The sequence below is a fragment of the Folsomia candida genome, unplaced genomic scaffold (assembly GCF_002217175.1).
Source record: "Folsomia candida strain VU population unplaced genomic scaffold, ASM221717v1 Fcan01_Sc008, whole genome shotgun sequence".
Taxonomy (NCBI): domain Eukaryota; kingdom Metazoa; phylum Arthropoda; class Collembola; order Entomobryomorpha; family Isotomidae; genus Folsomia; species Folsomia candida.
In genome coordinates, this window is record NW_019091200.1 from 1,140,204 (window position 1) to 1,166,261 (window position 26,058).

At 37.5% G+C, this 26,058-nt stretch overlaps 3 protein-coding genes across 8 annotated transcripts; 1 reads left to right on the forward strand and 2 right to left on the reverse strand.

Annotated features, from left to right (window-relative positions):
- Positions 1-6,529: 6,529 nt before the first annotated feature.
- On the reverse strand, positions 6,530-9,138 carry LOC110852912 (transmembrane protein 39A). Its single transcript, XM_022101086.2, has 5 exons — positions 8,691-9,138; positions 8,008-8,213; positions 7,703-7,943; positions 7,109-7,299; positions 6,530-7,038 (listed from the first exon to the last, which is right to left on the reverse strand). The coding sequence occupies exons 1-5, from the start codon at positions 8,982-8,984 to the stop codon at positions 6,669-6,671; spliced, it is 1,302 nt and encodes a 433-aa protein (XP_021956778.1). The 5' UTR covers positions 8,985-9,138; the 3' UTR covers positions 6,530-6,668.
- Positions 9,139-9,281: 143 nt separating this feature from the next.
- Positions 9,282-12,680, reverse strand: LOC110852911 (cytochrome P450 2J3). 2 transcript variants are annotated; one of them, XM_022101085.2, is made up of 10 exons: positions 12,466-12,680; positions 12,004-12,061; positions 11,764-11,914; positions 11,573-11,693; positions 11,399-11,514; positions 11,053-11,329; positions 10,869-10,980; positions 10,655-10,808; positions 10,414-10,594; positions 9,282-10,152 (listed from the first exon to the last, which is right to left on the reverse strand). In XM_022101085.2, exons 3-10 carry the CDS (start codon positions 11,879-11,881, stop codon positions 9,699-9,701), a joined length of 1,533 nt encoding a protein of 510 aa, XP_021956777.1. In that variant the 5' UTR covers positions 11,882-11,914; positions 12,004-12,061; positions 12,466-12,680; the 3' UTR covers positions 9,282-9,698. The 2 variants fall into 2 exon arrangements, with proteins under 2 accessions (XP_021956777.1, XP_035710232.1); XM_035854339.1 differs by having other exon boundaries at positions 11,979-12,680.
- A 3,244-nt stretch (positions 12,681-15,924) lies between these two features.
- On the forward strand, positions 15,925-25,769 carry LOC110853434. 5 transcript variants are annotated; one of them, XM_035854338.1, is made up of 8 exons: positions 15,925-16,065; positions 21,965-22,379; positions 22,443-22,527; positions 22,939-23,572; positions 23,866-24,315; positions 24,400-24,525; positions 24,636-24,879; positions 24,950-25,769. In XM_035854338.1, the coding sequence occupies exons 2-8, from the start codon at positions 22,088-22,090 to the stop codon at positions 25,264-25,266; spliced, it is 2,148 nt and encodes a 715-aa protein (XP_035710231.1). In that variant the 5' UTR covers positions 15,925-16,065; positions 21,965-22,087; the 3' UTR covers positions 25,267-25,769. The 5 variants fall into 5 exon arrangements, with proteins under 5 accessions (XP_035710231.1, XP_021957389.1, XP_021957394.1 ...); XM_022101697.2 differs by lacking the exon at positions 15,925-16,065 and adding an exon at positions 16,408-17,255; XM_022101702.2 differs by lacking the exon at positions 15,925-16,065 and adding an exon at positions 20,892-21,136.
- Positions 25,770-26,058: the final 289 nt, after the last annotated feature.

Consider the following 26,058-nt stretch of genomic DNA (forward strand, 5'->3'; position numbering starts at 1 on the left):
AATTTTGCAATTTTATGTTAGCAGGAAAAGTTCCTTTAGATATTTGTCCTTTCATTTATGGCGCAAGTCTGACGGCCCTTAAAAAGAAATCAGGTGGTATTAGACCTATTGCAGTAGGTTGCACTTATCGTAGAATAGTTTCAAAAATTTGTGTCAAGGTCATGAATCATGTCTTTCAGGATTATTTTAGTCCAGTCCAAGTAGGTTTCAATGTAAAAAATGGTGCTGAAGCAGGAGCACACGCTGCCCGTAGATTCTTTTCCTTTCCACATAAGTCACCCACAGCCTTTCTTAAAATAGATTTCAAAAATGCTTTTAATATGGTGGATAGAGGGAAATTGCTTTCATCCGTTCACGAACTTGTACCAACCTTGTATCCTTATATTAATCAGTGCCATAGATTCTCATCCAGCCTTGTCTGGAATTCTTCTTTAATTGAATCATGTAGAGGTGTTCAACAAGGAGATCCGTTAGGTCCACCACTTTTTTGTTTGATTCTACATCCAGTCGTTTCAAATTTAGGGTCAGAATTTAATATGTGGTACTTGGATGATGGTACATTAGGTGGCGATCCTACTACAGTTTTAGACGAATTCAAACATATTATCTCGTGTTCAAATGAAGTAGGTTTAGAATTAAACTTTGATAAATGTGAGGTTTCAGTTTTAGGTCTACAAACCAACACGCAATGTATACTAGAATCTTTCCAATCAGTTGCACCAGGTATTTCATGTATGACTCAGGAAAATGCTGAACTTTTAGGTGCGCCTTTAACGTATGAATCAATTGAGCACGTTTTTCGCAAAAAGATTAACGCTTTTTCTAATATGGCAGGTCGATTAAACTCCATTCCCAACCATATTGCGTATTATCTCTTGAAACATTCTTTAGCGATTCCACGATTAGTATACCTACTGAGGGCAGCCCCAATTTTTAAATCTCCTCACTTGCTACAAGAGTTCGATTCTTTGCTCCATGATACTTTAGAACAGATTACAAACTGCCAAATTAATCCTCTATCTCTAGAAGAAATAGCTTTGCCGGTTAAATTAGGAGGTTTGGGAATTAAACAATCGAAAACTTTAGCAACTCCATGCTTCCTTGCATCTTCATTTGCCACTACAGATTTGGTTTCTTTAATTTTGCCCTCATATGTCACTGCTTTGTCCGATTCACTTGTGACCGAGGCGCAAGGCTTGTGGAAGTCGATTAGTTGTGATGAACTACCTCGCAGTACAATTTCCTCTATTCAATCATCATGGGAAATCCCAATTTTTAATCAAGTATGTTCACGTATCCTGGATTCATCCACCACCCCAATTAATACCGCTAGGATTTTGGCATCTCGGTCAAAAGAGTCAGGTGCATGGTTGCAAGCTTTACCATCCAGGAATTTAGGCACACTTTTAGACGATAATTCCTTTAGGATTGCAATTGGTTTGAGGTTAGGTTTAAAATTGTGTTTCCCCCATAAATGTGTTTGTGGTACACAAATAGATGAACTAGGATTACATGGCCTTTCATGTAAAAAAAGTGCTGGCAGGCACTCTCGACATACACAATGTAACGACATAATAAAGAGAGCCTTAATTTCTGCAGACATACCAAGCATTAGGGAACCATTAGGGTGTTGTAGGACAGATGGAAAAAGACCGGATGGTCTAACACTAATACCTTACAAACAGGGACGCTCACTAATATGGGACTTTACATGTACAGACACTTTTGCCCCCTCTTATCTCTCTCACACACTTAGACATGCTGGCACAGCAGCAAAACTAGCCGAGACCAAAAAACACAAACTTTACTCTGAACTTGAAAAACAATATATCTTTGTTCCGGTGGCTGTCGAGACATCAGGAGTATGGGGGATGGAAGGGTTGAAGTTCGTCCAAGATGTTGGGAGGAGGATGAAGGATGTCACTGGACCAATGTCAACAACATTTCTCATTCAACGGATCAGTTTGGCAGTTCAACGCGGGAATGCGGCATCAATCATGGGAGCTGTCCCCAGTCAACGAGGATTAGAAGAATTATTTTATATTTTAAATGATAGGTCGTTTTATTTACAAAAATCCTGTAAGGGGCCGAATGGTGATCTCGGACGCCTATCCGGATCAAGTAAAGGTTTTCCCAACCCACCAACATCGGGTTTTTCCTCTACTCCCCAAGCCAACTAAGTGTATTTCATACTTTATCAATGTTTATGTTAATAAATAATTTTCCATTTTGTGGGAAAAAAAATAAGTCTCCTCCATTCAATGTTTCTGGTGCAAGAAATAAGGGGAATGACACTTTTTGAAGGAGGAGGTCTCAAGTTTGAGAAGCCTTCAGAAAAATTGGAACTCTTCGAAACTGGCTCAAAAAACTCGACGCCATTCCATCAATCAACTCACTCACTACAAATTAGTCGCCCAGAATTTTAAAATAAATTCCCAGAGGCGAGAAATGATTAAAAATGTGCTGATTTTGACGATGGATCATCAAGTCTTACGTTATTTTTGAAATTTCAAAATTGTTTAAATCCCAATCTTGCAGAATTGTATAATTGGCGTGCGCGAAGAAGTCCGCGACGAGGCTTTGCTCCGACACATGGCGCAAATTGGGAAGCCGAGCAATGCCTACGAGCTACTCGGCCTGAACAAACCGGACCCGGAAATCCCCCTGCGACCAAGGATAAGCCCATTTTGACGCCAGAACTGCTCCGACGCTTCATCCACCTCCCGCACGTGGAGAACCTCTGGCTATTTTTCTTCCTCACTTTGAATCCTGCCGATTCGGATGACCAACCAAAGGATAACGCCCACCTGGCCAAGCAAGTCACCCGAATCAAGAACCGCTTCAAGGATTTGAGTAAAGTGTTCAAAAATTTAGTTTTCATTCAAAAGTCAGTCATCCCGATTTCTGAGTGAATATTTTCATTCACATTCAGTCATTTTCTTTGAAATTCATTTCACTTCACTTCACTTCATCCGACTTCATTTCTTACTTCGCCCCATGTATTCAGTATACGGTGAAAACTGGAAGGCGTGAAGTATCCTTTCATTCACATTTACTCATCCGAAATGACAGAATCCTTCATTCATTTTGAGGGAAAGTTGACAATTCACCTGTGAATTGAATTTTTAATAAAATGAATAAATGTTGAATAATTAATTAATATTTTTTTTTACAAATTATGAATAAGGAATGAATATTTTTTCCAAGGCTTTGAATGAATAAATATTTTTTGAACATGTATGTGAAATAGTGATAAAAATTAAATATTTCGCAGTCTTCAGTGAGCCCGACTTCGTCGACGCTGCCGAAGACCTCGCCACGCTGCAGGCCAAGTCCCATAATTTGGTCTCGATTGACGGAATTGGCATTCATTATGACAACTTCGCCTGGATGGCGGATGTCATTTCGAAGAATAAAGGGTTAAAAAAGATTTCCCTTTGGAATGAAGATGACGAGGAGCCTGGCGATGTACCGCACGTCGACTGCAAATGGATGACGGGTAACGTAATGACCAGAGTGCGGTTATGTATTTTTTTACGAAAAATTGTTGGAATCATATGTACCTGTTCAAAAAAACTTTTTTCATTCAAAATTCAGTAATCCCGATTTTGGACGGAAGATTTTCACTCACATTGAGTGATTTTCGTTCAAATTCATTTCACTTCATCTGACTTCATTTCTTAGTTCATCCCATGTATTAAGCATAGGGTGAAAAATTAAAAGAGTGAAAAATCCTTTCATTCACACTCATTCATCTGAAATGACTGAATCTTTCACTCATTTTCATTCATCATCACTCACTATCATAATCACGCAAATGAATGAATGAAAGTGAACAGGTATGTATTAAAGCGATTTTTCGTACATACATATACGCCCTGTGGTAACAACTAACCATAATATTTATCGAACAAAATGGTCACCAAGTTAGTACCGATTTGTTACAGATTTTGACAACTTGAGGTCTCTTACCATTCTGCGGTTTGAAATCAGAAACGTATCCAAACTTCCGGCGACTTTGAACCGACTCGCGCTCCTGAGTCCAGTCACGTTGGAGAATATCGTTTGGATCTTGGAGAACCAGCAGGAACTTCGGGTCAGTTTTTCGTCAAAATCGGCGTACATTTTTAATCATTTCTCGCCTCTGGGAAATTATTTTAAAATTCTGGACGACGAATTTGTTAGAGCAGGTTGTTCCCAATTTTTAAAAAAATGCACACTCCAGATTTTGACACTTTTTGAAGGAGGAGATCTCAAGTTTAAGAAACCTTCAGAAAAATTGGAACTCGTCGAAACTGGCTCAAAAAACTCGACGCCATTCCATCAATCAACTCACCGACTGCAAATTTGTCGTCCAGAATTTTAAAATAAATTCCCAGAGGTGGGAAATTAATAAAAATGTGTTGATCTTGACGATTTAGGTGATGCGTCATCGAGTCCTATCTTAATTTTTAAATAATTATTAAAAATTATGAATTCATTTCCTCCAGACTTTTGAAGTTTGGGTCCATGAAGCAGTCCGCGATGAGGCTTTGCTCCATCACATGGCGCAGATTGGGAGACCAGGGAACGCTTACGAGCTCATTGGACTGAAGAAATCGAACCCCGAAGAAAATCCCCCGCGGTGAACAATAACGACGCCACTATGACGCCAGAATTGGTCCGACGCTTCATCCACCTTCCGCACGTGGAGTACCTCACGTTCGATTTCGTCCTCTCTCTGAATCCTGCCAATGCTGATGATCAACCAATCGATAACGATCACCTGGCCGAGCAAGTCATCCGACTCATGAACCGTTTTCAAGATTTGAGCGAGGTTTGCAACAAAACGCCAGGAATTGTAGAGGTAATTTAAAATGCGGGGTAGTGTTTCGACTCTTGCGGGTTACAGGAAAGTTCATGTTCAAAAATTCAGTTTTCATTCAAAAGTCTGTCATCCCGATTTCTAACTGAAGATTTTTATTCACATTCAGTCATTCTATTTCAAATTCATTTCACTTCACTTCGACTTCATTTCTTATTTCGCCCCATGTATTAGGAATAGGGTGAAAAATTAAAAGAGTGAGAAATCCTTTCATTCACAGTCATTCATCTGAAATGACGGAATCATTCAGTCATTTTCATTCAAATGAAAGGAGTTTCATTTTCATTCACCATCATAATTAGTCAAATGAATGAAAGTGAACAGGTGTGATTGCTGGTTACTTGCACCCGAAAAATGGATGGGAGTAGATTCGCTACTTGATTAATTTAAGTATGTACTATATTTATATTTGTTAGGCTCGATTTGCCCACGTAGTTGACTCCACTCGGCGAGCTTTCAGCTATTCGATCACCATCTCGATTGATCGAAAAACTTTTAAGGGATTACCACCATGAAATCGCTCTAAATCCATATCAAATTGTAATAGGTACATGTGTTGTAATAGCCAATTAATTCGTACCAGATTTGATGAAAGATTAATAAAATTGAAGATTGAAAATTTTGTCCACAATTTGGTAAACTTTTTTTTGTTTGCTTAAAAACATGGTTCAAAAATGAGGCAGTTTATGATTAAATACTTTCATATTTAAGTTTGAGGAATCATGCTTTTTTCCAGAGTACAACTTTCGCAATCGTACTAATTTGCACACTATTTTCATTAAATATTTGCATACATTATGGAGTGATCCGATTGCGGAAAAGTGCACGAAAATCCACACCTTGCACCTTGGTAGCACCTCCGCCACCACCCAACCAACTTCCCGAGGAGCCGGTGACCTTATGGGGTCAGGAATCTAGCTGCTGTCACAGTGAGGGAAATTTGAGATGCGAAATCACTTCATCATTGACATACCTGTTCACCTTCATTCATTTGACTGATTATAAATATGAATGATAGTGAATGAAATTGAAATTACTGTTATTTGAATGAAAATGATTGAAGGATTCCATCATTTCAGATGAATGACTGTGAATGAAAGGATTTCTTATTCATTTTAATTGTTCTGAATACTTATAGAAGTCAAATCTCTAATTCATGTATTTTCAAACTCGAAACACAATTGCTCAATGTCGAATTATCGATTAAATTACCGAAACTAAATACGACCTCATTTCTTAATTAATTCTGATGAGAGTTGCACATTCAATGTGACCCATGGTATGTCCGGAAGGAGGCAATGTGAGACTTATGCAAATGAGCTGAATGGACAATGATCTTTTTTCACGAAGCTCCATGCATAAAGTATAGGACGATCTTTCAAGATCACGAGGTTGATTTAACAACCTAACATTCCTCGCAAAAACGTGTCATTTTACTTAGATTCCCATCCTATTTGCAATGGTCCGCTATGTCGTAATTTCGCCATTTCTCATCGGATTTGCACGAAATTTCGACACAATTTGTTCCTCGTCGTTGTCTACATGTCTCAACACAACTTTTTCGCCACGTCATAATTGTTATCGTTTTTCATTCGATTAGAATGAATTTTCAACAGTCGTAGTGCTTCCAAAATGTCGCAATATTGTACTCATCACCACGACCAATTAGGATGTTTTGAAGTCGAAAATTTTCTATAAATTTATTAAATTCTTCATAATTTAAGGTCAATTCAATTCTACACAGTCATCTATTGTCTACATCTATTACAAGATTAGGTAAAGATATTTAAAAACCATGATCAGTTTATCCAGCCACGGTCGCGAATATGTATTCCTCTGCTTTATACAATTTCCAAACCACTAAAAAATCTCTGCCTAGCCGGATCAGCGTAGGTGTCGACGTGATTAGTAGCAACGTGACTGAAATTAGTTGATACCATTCACTCGTTTTGAACAATATTAGCAACGCGAGTAATTCGATTGCTAAATGAAAACCGAGCAAAAGTCGGGGAAAGGTTGACGACGAGAAGAGAGAATGAAATCTGGCATGGGACGAATTTAAGGGGTCCGCCGTCGTGGTGGGAGTGCTGTGGGTGGAGCGGTAGAGATATTTTCGAGTCAAGATGGTGACTGCGGTCAGTGAGGAGGGCGTATACGCCATGGTGGGTGACCATCTATGGAGAAATTATGAAAATTAATTGTAAAGTTGAGTGTTTTCTATGATAATTAATTATGTAAAATTACTGTTGGGCTTGATGCAATAATGCCACATTTCCTGGCTGAACACGACTCCACGCCCCCAAATGAACAGCCACCTTATGCATCCGATCGGTAATGTCGGGACAAAATGATCGGGATGAGATTAACGTGAATGTAAAGCATGACGAGAGGAGGAGGTGTTGGGTCACGAAGGGAAGGTCGTAGTGGATAGTGGGCTGTAATATAACATAAATTATTTAATCCATCTTTCTGAATGGAGGTCTCCCAGCGTATGCTCTCGGATTTTTATCAAATTAATGTCAATCGATGGCAAGTTTAATTAGTATGAAATTTGCAAAAGACACGGTCTGCCAATGCTCAGGTTTGGCAGAGATATTTATATCTGAAGAGGAGAAAACGCCTCATAAAGTTGACAAATTTTACACTTTCGAACTGCGCGTTTTCTCCTCTTGGACGCACTTATCCGCTAAACCTGAGCATTGGCAGATCGTGTCTGTTGCAAATTTCATATTAACTAAATTAATTTGTGATCAATTGACGCTAATTTGGCCAAAATCGGAGATCATACGCTGGGAGAACCCAGAGACCTCTAATTATGACTCGATAAATTGTCCTTACCTTGCAAAAACCCCACGGAACGAAGCAACCATAATACACGGTCACAAAACAAGAGTAAAAAACGGACTTGATTCTTTTGTTGAATTGCATCCGTAGTTGTTCACACTCTTGCCGAATTGCGGGTGGGTGTGTCGTGCAAGTGTGATGCACCGAGTTTTCGGGGGGTTGAACAGGATCGTAATCTGGCTGATGGAACAAGGGGACTAATGTCGGCCCGTAGGTGTAAAGATGAAGTGGAATCCTAACAATAACAAATAATTTCATTATGCTTCAGGTTTATAATTATTTTAATCAATTTAACTCACGGTCCCAACAAGTATATGACCCTTAACCAGGTCAAATGCTCTATTTTCGCTGCATTCCATGCAATCGAGGCAATCATTCCAATCCCAAGACTGTACACGAGAAAGGTTTGACTAGAAATCACTTTCGACAAGATTAAGTACACGATGCGTCGGGTCATCACGGTCAGGATGATGATCGCCAGGTGAGGCGATATTAGGTGGAGGTGCTGTTATGAAATCGTTACACAAATCGTCAAAATCAAAATGTACATGCATTATTAAATTAATTGTGCATTTTTATCGAGGTGTGCAAAATTTTTCTTCAAAATGCAGGATTTTGAGTTCCGTTCTCCCCAGAGTTGGATTTTCAGGGCTGTCACGCCCACAAAAAGGCGAGAATCTGCATGGAGAATACCAATACAACAGTCATACGAAATTACAGGTTTTGTGAAGCAATTAACGTTTTTGTCAAAATACTTTATTTTTAAAAAATCGTGAAACCAATGTATTTTGACAGTGAGATTATATAAAAAGTTAATTTCTTCTCAAACCCTGTAATTTCGTATGACTGTTGTATTGTTATTCTCCATGCAGATTCTCGTCTTTTTGTGGGCGTGACGCCCTGAAAATCCTAACCGGAAATTAAAATCCAGCATTTTGACAAAGCCTTCCGCCCTGATTTTTAATATCACTTATCAACTTACCACACCACCACCCCCACTGTTGAAACTCTGCGGTAACCACCACACGGTTCGATAAAGGTGGAGAAGTTGCAAAGCGTAGAACAAAAGACCGTTGAGCGTGAGGACAATGTCGAATCCGAGTGGCGACAAGGGAGGCAGTGGAGGGAGGTGAATATGCTTCGTCACTGGAATATGCTGATGACCACAATTGTTATCGTGTGGGTTATTCATCGTCGGCGGAGATGTCGATGACGACGACGAAGAGGGAGACGATAAGCGACGAGAGGACACGTTTTGAAGAGAAGAGTTCGGCATGATAATGCAATGCTTTACAAATTAATCATTAATAATTTGTGTTTATTGTAAATTTTAATATGTTTAAAAGTTAATGCCAACGAATTATAATTTATAAATAAGTTTCGCAATGTAAGAAAAAAATATCAACAGCGGTGTGGTGCTTACACATTTGATTGTTTTTTGTTGTTTACAAAACTGTGCAACTTGACATTTCGCTTAAAGGAAATTCTCATTTTTCCCATACACCCTGAAAAGTACTTTTTTCTTTACGTAAGTATGTATGTAAGTAAAAATAAAAATTTACATAAAAATGTGGACATTTATAGAATTTTATTACATGCACAAAGTTGAGATGAAACTGAATCCTTGTTACTTATTTAATTTTAATCAAAATTTATACATATATATTAAATAAAATTATACGATGTAAATATAATTAATTACGTGATACATTTTTTTCTTCTGCATAATTTCTTATACAAACTCGGCGAACACAGCTTATACTCTGATAAATAAAATTACCATTAGATTAATTACGAATTTATGTATTTATAATCGGCACTTCTAATTTTTAATTAGAAGTCAGTTATTCCTTTTTATAATTTATGAGAAAATGTATTATGGAAGGTGGTTATTTATGCCATGTGACTAACTTTTATGGAATAAAAATTCTGTAATATAACCGTTATGGAAAAGGGAGGGATTATGCAAAGTGACGCACACGTTTATAATCTACTCCTCATCCTGTCTGTCATGAACAACCAGATTGTGCGGCATGGGAATGAGGACGGTTGCCATATGATAATCCATCGTGGGTGGGGGTCCGTTGGGGTCTGGTGTAACTCTGAAGCGTTGGAAGAGACACGCCGTGAAGAGGAAGAGCTCATCTTTCGCCAAACTTTCGCCGAGACAGACTCGTTTCCCGGTGGAAAAGGGGAGCAAGGCTTCGTGTCGTACGACGGATTTGGCATCGCCAGCAAGGAAACGTTCTGGCCGGAAGGTGTCTGGATCCCCCCAAATTGCGGGGCTCTTCATGCAGGCGTACAAGTTGGAAACGATGATGGTGTTCTTGGGGAGAAAATAGCCTTTGAAGGTTGTGTCCTCCAAGACGCTGTGAAACACGCCGGTGGGAACCATCGCGCTGAACCGCATGACTTCCATGATCACGGCTTCCGTGTACGGCATGCTGGATGGAGGATAAAATTAATTTTGAATTTAATTTATTAGGAAGTTAGTAAACCTACGTTTTTAAAATTTTTAGAAACTGTATGAAAAATGCTCAGAAGACAGGCAAGAGAGATTTCAAGATCGGTTCCGGAAATTTTGACCCAACTCAAGAGATAAAGTTACAGAAATTTTAAAAACGTAGGTTTGCTAACTGCCTAGTATGACTTTCAGTTATCTAATTGTTCGTTAATTAATTAATTAATTATCTAATTGTTCTCACTTGGGTCGATCATGCAACGATGGGAGACGACTCTTTCCCACGACACTGTCGATTTCCTCGAATAGTTTCTCCTGTGGTTGGGGATTCAAAGCGAGCAGAAGAAACATCCAGGTCAGCGTGGTCGAAGTGGTCTCAGCTCCAGCAATGAATAGGTCGAGCATTGTGTACACAAGATTTTTTACTGAGGCACAAAAAAATTAAAAATCGTCCACCATGAAATAAATAAATAATGTGAACGTACTTCCTTCCTCCCCGTCGAAACTGGACCCCACCGCGGCTTTCTCCATCTCACCCAAGTACACGTCAATGAAATCTCTGGGGACGGCGTGAGCCTGATAAGTGTCCTGATGCTCTTTGATATGTTGTCGGATAAAGGCCAACGTCTTTTTTTGCGTCTAATTAACAAAACTAATTAGACAAAAATTAATCTAACATATTTAATTTTGATTTTTAACCTCCGTTCTCTGTGCGGCAGAAGGTCCGAAGAGGAAGGGAAACCACACCCGGAGTTTGTAGAGGAATGGGAAAAATAGGATGGCACCAGCAGCACGGGAGGATGATACGGTCCTAAAGGAAATATTGTGCCGAATAAGATAACCGCTTATCAATAAGTATTTAACTGGTAAGATGACAACGTACGAAGTAAGTCGCTTGATAAGATCGTGCAGCATGGGATCGTCGTGAGAATACCGATTTCCAGTGATTAACGTCCACAGAGCGTTTAGCACAGCGGCATTAAACTTATTTTGAGTTTGGATCGGTTTTCCTGCCATTTTTCGAAAAGTTTCAATCAACTCGGTCGCCTCTTGCTGAACCATCGACTCCATTGATTTTTTTCCGAACCCGAAATCTCTTAAAGTCTTCAAAGCAAAGCGACGCTGTTCGACCCAAGTGGCTTCGTGGGTAAAGATGACGCCTAAAAGGTGCCAGGCATGAGTTTTTCTATATCACTAACTTAGATAAGTGCTTATCCGCATAAACAAACCTCTCGGAATTCCACCGGTTCGATCTTGGAAGGGTTTCAAAAAATTGGCCCGACCGCTGAACACGGCTTCGGAAAACATTTCTCGTAACAGCTTTGGATCGTTTATTATAACCGCACTGCAACATTTTTCATGACATAAATATTATGAAATCAAAATAAGAATAAAATTCTTACGGATTATTCCCAAAATAAATGGAAAACATGTCGCCGTATTCTTTCTGCATTTTCATGAACGCCTTATGCGGTTCGGAACCCAACTGGTGAAGATTTCCGAGAAGTGGGAGCCTTCGTGGACCTAAAAATTAGCACGGAAAGCTCTTTCTCACATCTAAATTATGCAACAATTAAAGTTTATGTTGTCTTACCTGGTGGAAAATTTGGGGGTTTTCTCGTGCACCAAAAATAGAAATAAGTTATCGCAGCGATTACGACGAGAATTTCACTTGTTCCCCAATTCCAGGGGAGGGATAGTAAAAACGCCATATTTTTCCGGAATTATTTCAAGTTTTTCTCTTCCTACAAACAATTTTACTTCATTACCGACTGGACAGACAAAGCAGTAGAAAGGAACTGATTTTACGACTATGTTTTCCAGAGAGTCGAACCTTTTTCTTCTTCCTTTTTTTATGACGCTCAATTCCACAAGAACAACAGTACCTGGAACTTTATATCCCTTTGTTAGTTGTTTTTTGGTGTGTTATGTCTGCCTTTTTTTGATGAATCTTATTTGTTATTATGCAAAACGAATACGCTTATGTAAACGAAATGTGTGTCGAGTCCGTTGATATCACACTTATCACCTGACCCACGAGGCAAACTAATGCCGGATAATGATAAGTTCTAAATAATACCGTCGTGTTACTAATATTTGCTTATCATGACGAGATAAATAAACAATACAAATTCTGTCTGGTCGGATCTGGCTTTGTTTTAATTGTTCCCTTTGATTTCAATAGTAAATAATTTAGGTGTGTCGTATCACAAGGAAAATTATGTAAATTCTGACGGGAATGATCCTGTGACCTGTGACTGCGATTCGATTAAATGCCACCGATTGACTCACTCACTCGTGGGAATAATAGAGTTAATCTCATCTCTGGAGCAGTTTATGAGCCGATCCGCGTGGCCGTGGCGTCGATGATATAATAGTCACGCAAGGCAAATAGCAGTGTTTATGGAGGATAAAAACTAACAATTACTCACTGAAAAAGGGAGGATTTATTATAGGAATCACCTGAGGCTGACTGTTAGAGAGAAGAAATATTTAGTAGCACATACAATTTTTTGACTGGAGATGATGATGTTGCATAAGTAGTGGAATGTATACAAATATGTATATTGAACAAACCGGAGTGCAGCGGAATGGAATCTCGAGATCTTTACATATTTATTTTGATGGATGAGATGAGAAGATGGTGAATAAGACGGAATAAGGATGGTTACTTATTTATGTTAAAAGAAATTGCAAATAACTCCAAGTAATGGAACATGACATGCCATACCTGCATGCATGCAAATATTATTATTGTGAATTTACATAGTGGTGTCAGTCAATGTCTGTAAAAGTGCATCAATTTGATACTGATACAAAGTAGTAATTTGTATGTGTATGGACAGATTGCGATTGTGAGTACGTATAGAAGATGAGATACTACACATGCATAATTTGTAGATATTTACGTATGCATGTATAGCTCGTTATTCGTACAATTTTGAATTGGAGAGTTCGATTTGTACTTGTATATTAATTTTTTTTCTGCTGGAAATCATGAATGCTTTTGGGTAGAGGTCATTAAATTTTATTTGGTATTTAATTGAACTCAAGTTATACATAACTGATTATACGGCTCGGAGTCCTCCTGGGTAGTTGCATAATAACAAATTGTATGTACATACATTCTGATTTCAAGGTCTGGTGGACCATTATTATTATTTAGATACATACGAATCTCAAGAGCACAATTGATATCTCATGTTTTTTAATACATGATGAATGGCAAAGTGTAATTATGAATACGTTTTCCTTATTTTTTTGATAAGGTGCAAAAGTGCGTAATTAAATTGAAGAAGGATAAGTTGATGCGATGAGATTTTTATTTTTATTCATTTTATTTATTTATTGTTAGGGTTTCATGCCGAGAGAAAAAATAAAATAAATGATTGATGTCCAAAATTCGAGACAAGAATTCTGCAAAAATATCTATATGTATGAATTTTTTTGCAAACATAAGCAAAATCCAAGTCCTAAAATACACATTGATATGACTTCAGACGTAAATAATATTAATTTGCATACATCAATATTTGCATATCTGTCAAATTTTCAGCCTTCACTTGAATTTTTTAAGTTTCCTCCTCCAGCCCAATATTAACATGTTTGGTGAGCCGTGTGGCGGAGACGGCGATGCAAACACGGCCAAGAATGTGACCACCACGCCAATGGATCTTGATGATAAAGTTGACTCTGAGAATGCCGGTGGTCCATCCTGCACGGTAATAAACCGTTACAAACAAAATGTAGTAATAGGGTGAAACTAGTAATTCCCCAAAAAGTATGTGACCATACCCCCTGACCTCGAGGGGGGGGGGTCCGATTTACCCCAAAAGCTGGTAAGATCCTCCCCTGGGGTCATATGTATGATACTGCAAACTGATTTAATTATCTTGATGCGTTCTCCCGTTATCCTGCTGACGGACAGACAAACAGACAGACAACGAACAAAGTCTTCGCTTTCCAGGGTTTCGCCCTATAATAAATTGACGTACATAAATTAAATGATTTAGCACATCTGATGTTCTGATCTGCACCGATCTTATTGCAGATAATGCCGCCGCGTATCGATTTGATGGGGATACGTCCCGCCTCTCATGAAAGTATGGCCCAACAAGACGACATCGACGCACCCATGAAAAATGAAGCTGACCGGGACTCTGCCCCACCTGCTGTATGGCCAGTCGTGCTTATCGGTCACCTTGAAGACGTCCGATTGCGATTCAGTATCTCCGAAAATGAGAAGTTCACCCACTTCAAGATCAATTCTGGAGTGGAGGAGGCTACTACGGAATTCAAAATCCAGCATAATTGGCCTCGCATCACGTTCAACTTTCCTTCCAGCATAAGTTCACGAGGTTACGGGATTTTGGTCACATTTTCCCAGAACAACGGACCAATTAGCGTGTCCCTTTCGAGGAATGGAAAACCCATCGACTACCCAACTCGCATGACGTTTGATCTTGGCCCATATAAGGGAAGCAAACTGGGTCTCAAATTCGACTGGAATCGGAAATTCACCGTCATTTGACTGATATCTTGTACAAGTTCAACCTTCACTTAGGGTTAGGACTCAACACCAAAATCGTCAAAATCAGCACATTTTTCATCATTTCTGGCATCTGGGGATTTGCCTATTTTGAAATTCTGGACGACAAACTGGTCGTTGCCAATTAAAAAATATTTGTAGTTCAGAATTTTAAAACAAATTCCCAGAACCCAAAAATGATTTCCAACGTGCTGATTTTAAAGATTTTGGCGATGAGGTATGGAGCCCTACGTTAATCATGTTTAATCTTCGCAAATGCCTGTTAAAATAATTAGAATGATTATTATAATTTCTTAAAAAAAGTAAGTAACGAGTTAACTGCAAGTAAAATTATGTGAATTCTTGAAAAGAAAGTTGCTTCAAGTATTTATTTATGGGCTTGGCTACTGCATTGCATTTTGTTCAATCATACTAAATCGACGACTTGGTCTTGCCTTGCCAAATTGGAGATGAAAGTTCTCTACTGATTAAAAATTTACTATTTCCTTTTACATGTGTATGTACATACATACATATTTTACGTATGTATGTATGCATGCATTATTACCGCCTGTGGTAATATCATCATTCATTGCATTGCATACTAAAAGATTCCACCTTTTCTTCATCTCTTATTGATAACAAGTTTCAAAATGTTGCATGACGAGCATGCATTGACGACGACGATGACGACGGGCTGTGCTTAGAATTATTAAATTGAATAAGTTTTTTTTCTTCTACTTCTTTGAAGTCCGCTATTTTTCTTAGCATCCTGCAGGTGTGGCTTCAGTTTTAAGTCTTGAATGTGCATAGTGTTAGCAATTAACAATAATTTGCTGTGTGTCGTTCGTGTAGTTATTAAAATATTAAAATATTTAGTGACGAGACAAACACCAGGACTGACGGTGAATCAGTTACATTAATTTTTTTAAGATATCCGACTCAATCCAGACCGCTTATCGGGATAATCACGATCTTCGTTCTTTACACTTTTTAACTCTACAAAATCACTAAATATGATGTGAGTGAAGAGAGGTTTAATTGATTAATAATTGTATTAATAAAGGCAGTTTAGGATTAAATTTAGTGGCATAGACCTTTCTTATGCATACATAACCCATCGATAAGCAGTTGAATGATGGTTACGAGTTACGAGTTAGTCAGGAATACGTGCGATAAAAGTCGTGCGACAAATTTGAGTCGACATGAAATGGGAGTGGAACGCGTAATATCAAACTGAAGACGAGGTTGAACTTCAATAAGTGACAAGAAATTAGTTTTTTTATCAGTCAGTTCTTTAACCTTTAATAAGTCAAAGTCAAGAAGAGATAATATGATGTCTGAGACCTATCACTGAATTTAGATAAGGTAAGCACTTACTAGTAGATAAGCTATATATTTAAGTTGGATAGATGACCCGAGGTTAAGAAAAGGTCACATCATCATATCGTATTAATTTTGCAATTTACTTCGCTAAATTGCCACCTATTTAGTAAAGCCAAGCCCATGAATCAAATTTAAAAATCCAGTCTCACATCCTGCCCACATATTCAACACATTGTTGTCTTATTATTTATTTAGTAGCCCATCTAAATATAAACAGGAGTGAGTGAAAAGGTTGATTAAAATTGGATACAACACGTGCATAAATTATTGTCTGTCATGTCATTTCATTTCATGATGTGCAGTAAAAGTAGGTGAACGATGACGAAGATGAAGGAACGAACAATGCAATCGTATCCTAATTTAGTTCGGCGTCTGTCTTTAAACTAAAGTGAGATATATTTTAAGCATCACTTCTTCTGACAATAAATACCTTGGTTTCGGTGGGTAAGGCAAGGCAGTGATGGTCGTGGTGGTGGCAAATGTCCTGTTATCTCTTCTACCAGCCTACGAACCCACTTTAAAATTAGTTCAGATTTAGATTAACGAGAGCCTTTTTGGAGGTGTGTGTGGGGCATATGGGATTTGGCCTAACTGGTCACAAAGCAAAAAGACAAGGGTTTTGGTTCCTATGCATGGTTGAGTACCTGAACATCTTCATTCATCAGATTTTACTTGGTGAGACGAGCAGTTTAGTGAGAAGAACGATTTAGGAAGCTTCTTACGTACGTAGTTTAGTTGGCTTAAAGAAGTTGCATTGGGTATGCATTTAACAACAAAGTTGCTTATTTTATGTATTTAGTTGTTGGTGTAGTTATTTAGTTGTGATGGTGTCGTGGTTGTGGTAGGATTGGTATTTGGTAGCGTTCCGTCTGGTACGATCTGGTATTGTAGTCTGCAAACTCTGTATAATCCGCATTCCTGAGGAGAAGAAGACGAAGAAGCAGGAATTAATCTAGTCTCATCGTATAACAATCTACGCATTAAGTTATGCATGCAAAAGTGTGGATTATTTTTTTATTCGTGGTATTGATTTGTGTTTATCGTTAGTAATGAAGTGAAATTTAAGTGGGGTTTGTTATGTGAGTCGCAATTTTTGGTGCGGGTCGTGAATTTTTGTGGATTTATGTGTAACCAAAAATTTGGAGAATTTGAAATGGTGGACTGTTGATCAGGTTAGTTTGAAATTTATACGGAATTTTATATTGTAAGAAATTAATTGATAAATGAAGCTAAATGTAAAGAAAGCATTGATTCGGAATTTTCCGAAATTTGAGTGATATTCATGCCGAAAAAGGTTGTAATAATGATGAGAATTTGAAATCGATTGTTAATCAGATTGACGGTAAACTCATGCGTAATTATTATTTCTTGTTCGAAATTGGTAAACGAAGTTAAATGAATTTATCTAACTTACGTGAAAAAACAAATGAAGCAAATCATCACATTTATGAAGCATTGATTCTGAAGTTTTTGAAATTTGAGTGATATCCGTGCCGAAAAAGGTTTTAATAATTGGGAGAATTTGAAATGAACTGTTGATCAGGTCAGCACGGACATAGTTGGAAATTCATACGTTATTATTTCTTTTAAGAAATCGATAGATAAATTTAAATAAATGAAATGAAATTACGTGAAATATGAAATGCAGCAAATCATCAAATGCACGGAATTTTCTGAAATTTGGGTGATATTCGTGCCGAAAAGGGTTGTCATAATTAATTGAATAAAATAAAGAGATGCACCAAGACATCGAGAAGAAGAAGAAGATCTAATCGTGCCTGGAGACCTTTCGCATTCTTCTTACTGCGTATGAATTTAATTATTATGCAGTTTTTTTCTGCGAAAGAAACAAAGAACGGCTTTTTCCACTCCACTCTACAGCAGTCCAGGAATTTCTTTGGTTGTTGTTATTAGTTTGTCTACGCAATAAGAGCAATTTACTTGCTTAATGGAGGCCCGTAAATACGTTTCCATTAGACCCGTCATTATTATAAGTACTCTCCCGTTTTCCACGTGTAATCCATTTTAATGGAGTTAATATTGACCCAATCTACATACTCAATGGCCGCGGAAAGTGTGGGGACAACCGGGGACATTAACATTGCAGGAAAGGGGAGGGAGGGGTTTTTATAACATGGGGAGATGATGGGGACATCGAAACACCGTGGGGACATTGCCCCTCTGTCCGCACCCTTCCGCGGCCACTGTGCATACTTAACTTGGGAAGGGAAATATGCATAACGTAAAAATTATCGATTTCCGATTGATCTAGTGGTGCATAAATAATGGGGAAAATTATTGACTTGACTTTGGCATGGTTTTGGTGATGGCCCAATTTTGTATGTCATTTATGTATTATTTCACCTGGATAAATGCCCCGATTTGAGTCAGAAGAGACGCACATATTCGTCCTTATCCTTCCTTGACTCGACTTTCAGACGACTTTGGTCTTACCTCAGGTTTACTTTGTCTTATCTCAAAAGTCATGTAGAAAGGTGAACAAATTTTTGAGCAGCGATTTTCTGAGTAATTTCCGTGCATTTTAATTAAAAATCAGTAGATTCTAGAAATTATCTCTTAAAACGTCGTAACTTTCTCAACAACGATTTTCTGAGTGATTTTCGTGCCGATCAAAATTATACCAATTAACTGAATTTTAATTGAAAATCTGCAGATCGAAAAATTAAAGTATTTTTCAGCAATTAAATTTCTTTGCTCGAATTACTACGTTTCACGCTGAATAATACATAAATAACATATGCCGTTGGAATTTGGAACTCGAAGGACACGAAGAATATAATATAATTACACGCGTATGTGTGCACGATACGGTTAGTCGCTCATTAAAAATATTGCTAAGTATGTATTATGTGGCTCATCAATAATTTAAGTACGTACAAGTCCCGGCCTCGTATTTACGCTTGTGGGTCAAGTAAACAGATCACTGTAAACCACGAGCAGATTTGCATGGTTTGAGTGTGAATCACTCACTCCTCTGCCAAATATATTATTCGTCCTGGTTTATGTTACGTTACGTTAAATGATGATCATGCAAATCAAATAATTGTTGCTGATTAAGGAGAAACTAGGAAAACCACGCTTATGCGACGTGTAGTGTTATTCAGTAATTAAATATTATTGATATTCGTTAAATATGCGGATTTTTGTTGGATCATCAATAATATTTATCTTTAGGATTTTACATGTACTTACGCAAAAATATCTGAAATTGCAAAGTTATTTAGTCGATATTGAGACTTAACTAAGGTAAAAAGGAGTGCAACTAATCTTTGTAAGTCATAATTATTTACGCTGTTTAATTGTACACCACATTTTTCGTGTTGGCAGAGGCTGAGTACAATTAAACCTTGACGTGTAAGGGAGTGTCCATAAATCACGTGATCGATCATAGGGGGGGAGGGGTCTGAAATTTGTCACCATCTATCACCAAGGGGGGGGGTAATGGTCGGCAGTCACGTGACATGCCACGAAAAGTTTTTCTTTTAATTTCTGAGGTCAGTAAATGTGAAGAGAGTAACAATAAAGTCTCTTCGCATACTATCACGCGCCTTAAATAAATTTAATAATATGTGTTTACTTAATAGTGAACCTCTTTTATCTAAAATTCGTTATGCGGCGTATTTTTAAATTTTTACTTGACAATCTTGGGTCTGGTTTGCATATATGTACCACTCTTCCAAATTTCAGTAAACATTAATAGAACTCTCATTATTCTTTCAGAAATAAAGTGTAGGCAGTTGTCCTTAAGATGTCATGAATGTTAAATTACTTTGTATACTTACTCATTAGTATTAAATAATTCTTTCGATAATTTTAAAATTTAATTTAACTGGATTTAAAAAAACACAGGAATATTATTATTAGATTAATTTGTGCTATGGGTTGTCATGTCGGAAATAGGTCAGTTTAGCGAAAAAACTTTTTGCGAAAAAAATCTGCCACAAAAAATCACACTTGGCGAAAAATAGGTTTCATGTTTTTTACAGTAAGTTAGGTTTAATGTGTAACCTGTCACGTGACCACGGGGGGGGGGTAATGTATTTATCACCATTGGTCACCAAGGGGGGGGAGGGGGTCAAAATTGTCCAAAAATCGATCACGTGATTTATGGACGCTCCCTAATATATAAATATATTGTCATTAACAGTTCAGCCACATAATGACATAAATAACGGAATAATAATGGATATACGATTTAGTGCTAAATTATTGACGCGGTGACGTAGAGGAAATTGATCCTGAGCGGATTTGATATCAATCAACTTTTACCCAGAATAATAATTTCCAGACCATAACCATACACACGGACGTACATAATTTTTCTATGAAAAAAAGAACACACTTGTGCAGCGAATATGTAATCAATTCAAGTGTGCAAATGTAGATATCCTCTTTTCCTGCGAATTATTGCCATTTGCGATTGCATGCATGCAAATTAACAATTCATTCAGTGAGAATTCTATTCAGCACAATTGTGCATTGTCTTATTTACTAACAAGCAAGTAAGTCATTGCATAATACGAAATTATTTTCTCGTGGGCACACTATTATACTTATTCGCGAACTTTCCAGAAAATACAATTTCGCACAAGTTGTACTATTTTTAAATTATTTGCAAGGTTAATGAATTGGTCAGGATGGACTTGGAACTGAGGAACAGTTTCGTCAGAAACCTTTGTTCCCTTGCGTAGCTTATCAGTTTTACGGGTAAATTTCAATTACTTAATGGACTACGAGTGGCACGGGCAATAAATGTATTGCATCAGAGTTATCGAGATAATCGACTGCACTATACATAAAGTGAGTGAGTTATGTACTGTGCGGGTGGAGCTTAAACCTACGGCCTCCTGAAGTACCTTGTGCTGAGACTAGGGTTTCTCGTGAGTTTAGCTCCATCCGCACAGCACATAACTAACTCACTTCAAGTATAGGTACAGATACATTAAGTAAATACGTGCTCGGTCCAGTTTTGCTCGTCATCATGGGAAATTGCTCCATCCATGCGAAATCTGTGTGGAACTTTATTGAGATGGTTAGTTTAATACACGTGGATTTATTCCATTAGACTCGTACAAACTCCACTTGCATGGAATAACTTGGACGAGAAACGGAAAACTCCCACGATAAAAAAAATACTAAATTGTTGTGCAATTGTTCAGTTAAAGTGAAATCCAGAATCTAATCGAGCAAGGTTAAATAAAAGTAAATTCTTTTGCAAAATTTAAGTTTAAAATGTTACAAATTTAAGCTTAACTGTAAACAATTTGTTAAAGGAATCCAAGTCAATTTTTAAATAGAAATTTTAAAGTTTCGATTATATTTTAATTAAGTACGGAATCGAATAAGTTAAAACTTAGTACAGGAGGACTGGTCAATCTATTAAGTAATGGAAATATTTTTTACAATAGTAAAATTTACATTTGAGCATGAACTTTAACAAGTTCTCAATAATTTTGTCCTTTGTGCAGCTGAAAATGCAGACCATTTAACTAGAAGTGAATATGTGATATTTTCCATTTCCGTTTACATGACATGACTTTCTAAAATTCCGAAAGCATGCACATTTACATATATAGCTTTCGGAAAAAAATACAACCAAAACGGAACTATATTTTATTATTGCCTTGAGTACGTATGAAAAATATTTTGTACTCGCAAAAAAAATACGAGGAGCAGTTATGAAATTTTAGTAAGTTTTTTCCTTGTCCTTGTGGTTTTACCCAGCATTTTTCTTAACTCCGACTTACATATACTAGTGAATACTGCACATATTTAGTGAGTTTTTGTGCCTAAAATATGCATAGAATATTCATGCAAGTATGTATTCTAATATTCTAATTACTTAATTTTTTAATTGCAGATGGATTTTTAACACAAATAAACGGAGAAAATTCTGAAATTTTAATTTTACAACAAAAGTGCATGCATCCCAGCCTCAAATATAAATTATCTGATCATTAATCCTCATGCTACACAAAGAAAAATGGACCATCACGAATCATCGTTATCATCGTCGCCCTTATCACTGCGAAAGAAACGTCGTGAATTTTCCAAGTGTAAATCCTTCTCCGCAGCGCCCTTCATTTTGTACCGGAGCACAAAATATTCCAGTCTTCGGAGCAGAATTTTTGATTACGTGACCAGTGCGAGGACTTATTTGAGTGGGCGATATCCTAAATTGAGGTCACTCTTGGGGACGACCCTGCTGTACCACGTGGCGGTAGGAATTCTCCTCCCCCTCGTCTGCCTGCCCATCTTACTAGTCTCATTTTGTGGTAAATATGACAAATTTAGGTGAAAAATGAGATGAGAATTTGACTATGTACTTTTTTCTGCAGTAATACAGCTCTATCGAAAAGTGAGGATATCCCTAGTCAAAAAATACTATCCGGAAGTAAGAATTTGTGATGATTTTAATGCAAGGTGAGTAAAAAAAATATTGATGAACATAAGTATCTAACATTAACTTAGGACTCGATAACTCGTCAAAATCATGGCGTTTTTAATCATTTCTTGGCTCTGGAAATTTATTTAAAAATTCTGGATGACTAATTTGTAGAGCAAGCCATTTAAAATTTAAAATAGATATATAGACTCCAGATTTTGACAGTTCTTCAAGGAAATCTCAAGTTTAATAAGCCTTCAAAAAAATTGAAAACTCGCCGTTATTCTAAATAAACTTACTAACTGCTGTCGTCCCGAATTTTAAAATAAATTTCCAGAGCCGAAAAATACAATTTGATAGTTTTAACGATTTTGGTGACGAAGCATCGAATCCTACGCTAACTTTACTTGATTTTCTGAACAGAAATGCATATAAAATATTTTTTCCAGGAAATCTCCATCCTTCGGAATAGAATCGGATTTCGTGACCTCGCTAATTTGGGTGAAGGGCGACAGTCTGGACGTGGAAGGGATAAGATCTGGTCTTACAGCGAGAATCCAGGCACCCTCCTCCCCACTCAACCTTCTCGGAAGGGTGCTCAGCTCGCGGCTTCGCGTCCTAGTTTGGGAACAAGAAAGCAGTTCTCGTACCGAGTTCAACATTTCGAATCACGTGGCACTGACAGACTCAAAATTTCACGGAATTCGGATAACCGACGACCCCGTGCGAGAACTTGGCGGGGGATCGGTGCTTCAGAAATATGTCAGTGAAATAGTGTCGTCTCCTTTGAAGGGGTCCGTGCCCCCGTGGGGAGTAAACCTCGTCCAGTTATCGAGTCGGGAGAATCCGGGGATCATGACGACCCTGATTGTGCTCCGGTTTCATAGACTCCTCCTCAAGGAAAGGGCCATCGTGGCAATGTTCTTGAGCAGTTTGGGACAAAAAGGGGCCCTACTGGAAGTGGAGCAGGCAGGAAGTGGTACTTTCATCCCGTGCGAGCTGGAAGGTGGGATGGGATATAGGGAAGAGGAGAATAAATGTTGGAAAGATAAGAGCAGATTGTTCTGGATGTCCATGGCGCAGGTAGGCACACGCTTTTTGCAAATTGTTTCAATTTTCTCGGAAATTCTTACAATTTTTTGCAAATTACTTGCAAGTTATTACAATTTTCTGGCCAATTCTTACCATTTTTTTCTAAATTCTTAAAATTTTCTCCCAAATTGTTGCAATTTTAAATTTTTTGACACATTTTTACAATTTTCTCTCAAATATTTAAAATAGTTAAAATTTTAATGCTTTAAACAAATTCAATTTTTCTTGCAAATTTTTTCTATTGTCTTGAAAATTATTACAATTTTTTTCTTCGCCACTTTCAGGGTATCGAATCATTCCTGATCAACTGTGAAAATTGGATAACGCTGAGAACACGTCAAGCCGAATTTAATTCTCGCCTCGCCCTCGGAAAACTAGTCCTCTTCGAACTATCTGATACCATGATGCGTAAAAGTGCTCAGATTTCAAAAATTTTAGACATTACGAAAAAACTTTGTTCCAATTTGTGGCAAATTTTTCGTGCAATTTTATACATCCCAAGCATCGTGGTTAAAATCTATGTCGCTAATCGTTCCCCAAATCGGATCGGACTTTACTATAAGACGACAAAAAGTGGAGAAATGTGTAACAGCGTGTCGTGGTCGAGACAGCTTTCGGTCCAGTTTTTACACGAAATTAGCAACAAGATAATTTCTGATGGGAACGTCGAGGGGACGGAAAGTTCTATATTTCTCACCGCTGTTTCGTTAGCATTGAAAGATTATTATCTCGAGGTGGGTGAAAAGGCTGAATCGAAATCTTGCCAAAAATTGTTTTAATGCATTTTCTATAAGTTTTTATTATATTTTAAATTACAGAATTGTATCCCAAACCCGGTCACGATTGGTGCCACGGTTTCTTCCGCTTCAAACACGTCTTACTCAACTGGGCAGAAACTTGTTGAGTTACCGACGCGATTGTGCGATATTCCGAAAGAGCTCAAAGTAGGATTAATTATGAATTAGTAAATTAGTAATTAATGAATTAATGAATAATAATAATTATTACGAATTTTTACATACAATTTAACTTTATTTTTTTATTTTAACGCCAGAATTTGGCCCAACAAGTCGACACTTTCACTGCCTGGAAGCAACTCGCGCTATCCTATTTGGTCAAGTTTTCTTCCGCCGTGCTCCCCCAATCTGTAGCTTATTCACTAGTCGAGAAAAAATTGGGGAATTATTACCCCATCCATGTCACTCTGGTCGACACGCAGTCATCCTTTCCAAACCTAACGTTTTGGGGACATCCCGTTAAAGAGTTTACCTTTTGGAAACATCCACAATCAAATTTGTGTACGTAAAATTAATTAATTAATTATAATTTCCAATCAATTAGTTACTAATTATTTTTAAATTTCTCCAGGTATTTCCATCACTCTGATAAAATACGGGGGTAATTTCCGCCTCTGTGTCTCGTCCCCCATGAAATCCGTGGATCACTTCATTTCTCGAAGATTCCCACAATATCTGAACCAGATCGCCGAGTCAGTGGGGGTTGATCGGGGGAAGATTCCGTACTCGAAAAAATCGTCACCCCTCTCCTCAAACGCGTCTAGTCGTGGGGATGACGATGAAAATCAAATCGACGACGACGGCTCCGTCTTTGTCACGCCAAATTGCACCAAAATTGGGGGGACCAGATTCGTTAGGAGAGTTAATAGCTGTCAAAATCTGAGATGATGATGGTCGTAAATTTTAAATGGGAAACTTTCGCATGTAGATTTGTAGCGCGTGAAGCACGTTAAATATGGATTTATGAAGAGCTATAAAATATTTGCATAATATGCAAATGATGCTATATATTATACAGCATTACGATATTTCTAATGAAAATTTTGTAATATGCAAATCGTGCCGGATTAGTAATTGTAAAGATGAAGTTTGATAATACTACTGAACTCACCGAACTGACCTACATAAACTGTTAACAATTGTGATCTGAGCTAAAAATGTAACTGATAAATTATTCAAGATAGTCTCACAACCATTATAAAATAGAAGATATATATATTTGATTCGTAGTCAGTGTCATAAAATATTGAAAGTGTTGCATTTTTGTACTCCTCCTAAATAAGTATTAGTAACGTGATACGTGATAAGATATTAATTTTGTACTATAAGGTCCTACATGTTTTTGAGAAGAAATATATAAAATAAAACTCCGGAAACTATAAATACTGAAATTGTTTGCTTGCAACTTTTTAAGACGTTTTTTTAATCAGTTTCTTTCATGAAGAAGTTTCGATTAAATCAAATACAGTGTCTCGTTTTGGACGTCAAAAACTACTTTTGGGCTGGGCTGGACACCGTTAAAAGGAGTTCAAAATTATTATGGGCGTCCAAAATGTCCAAAAGTGTCCAACATTTGAAAATAGGAAGTTCTGTATTAAAGACTTTTTCTGTAATCCATGCACAGATAAGTATGTAACCTCCCGCTAATTTTGAGCATTGATTTTTGATTTGCTATTTTTG

Excerpts from the sequence above, each read along its gene's own strand:
- LOC110852912 (XM_022101086.2), bottom strand. The coding sequence starts at position 8,984 with ATGCCGAACTCTTCTCTTCAAAACGTGTCCTCTCGTCGCTTATCGTCT. Across the intron at positions 8,214-8,690 it reads ACAGTGGGGGTGGTGGTGTG|CACCTCCACCTAATATCGCC; the intron begins GTAAGTTGATAA and ends ATTTCATAACAG. Across the intron at positions 7,944-8,007 it reads GTCATATACTTGTTGGGACC|GATTCCACTTCATCTTTACA; the intron begins GTGAGTTAAATT and ends TGTTATTGTTAG.
- LOC110852911 (XM_022101085.2), bottom strand. The coding sequence starts at position 11,881 with ATGGCGTTTTTACTATCCCTCCCCTGGAATTGGGGAACAAGTGAAATT. Across the intron at positions 11,694-11,763 it reads ACCCCCAAATTTTCCACCAG|GTCCACGAAGGCTCCCACTT; the intron begins GTAAGACAACAT and ends GCTAATTTTTAG. Across the intron at positions 10,981-11,052 it reads CTTATCAAGCGACTTACTTC|GACCGTATCATCCTCCCGTG; the intron begins GTACGTTGTCAT and ends TATTTCCTTTAG.
- LOC110853434 (XM_035854338.1), top strand. The coding sequence starts at position 22,088 with ATGGACCATCACGAATCATCGTTATCATCGTCGCCCTTATCACTGCGA. Across the intron at positions 22,528-22,938 it reads TGTGATGATTTTAATGCAAG|GAAATCTCCATCCTTCGGAA; the intron begins GTGAGTAAAAAA and ends TATTTTTTCCAG. Across the intron at positions 24,526-24,635 it reads ATATTCCGAAAGAGCTCAAA|AATTTGGCCCAACAAGTCGA; the intron begins GTAGGATTAATT and ends TTTTAACGCCAG.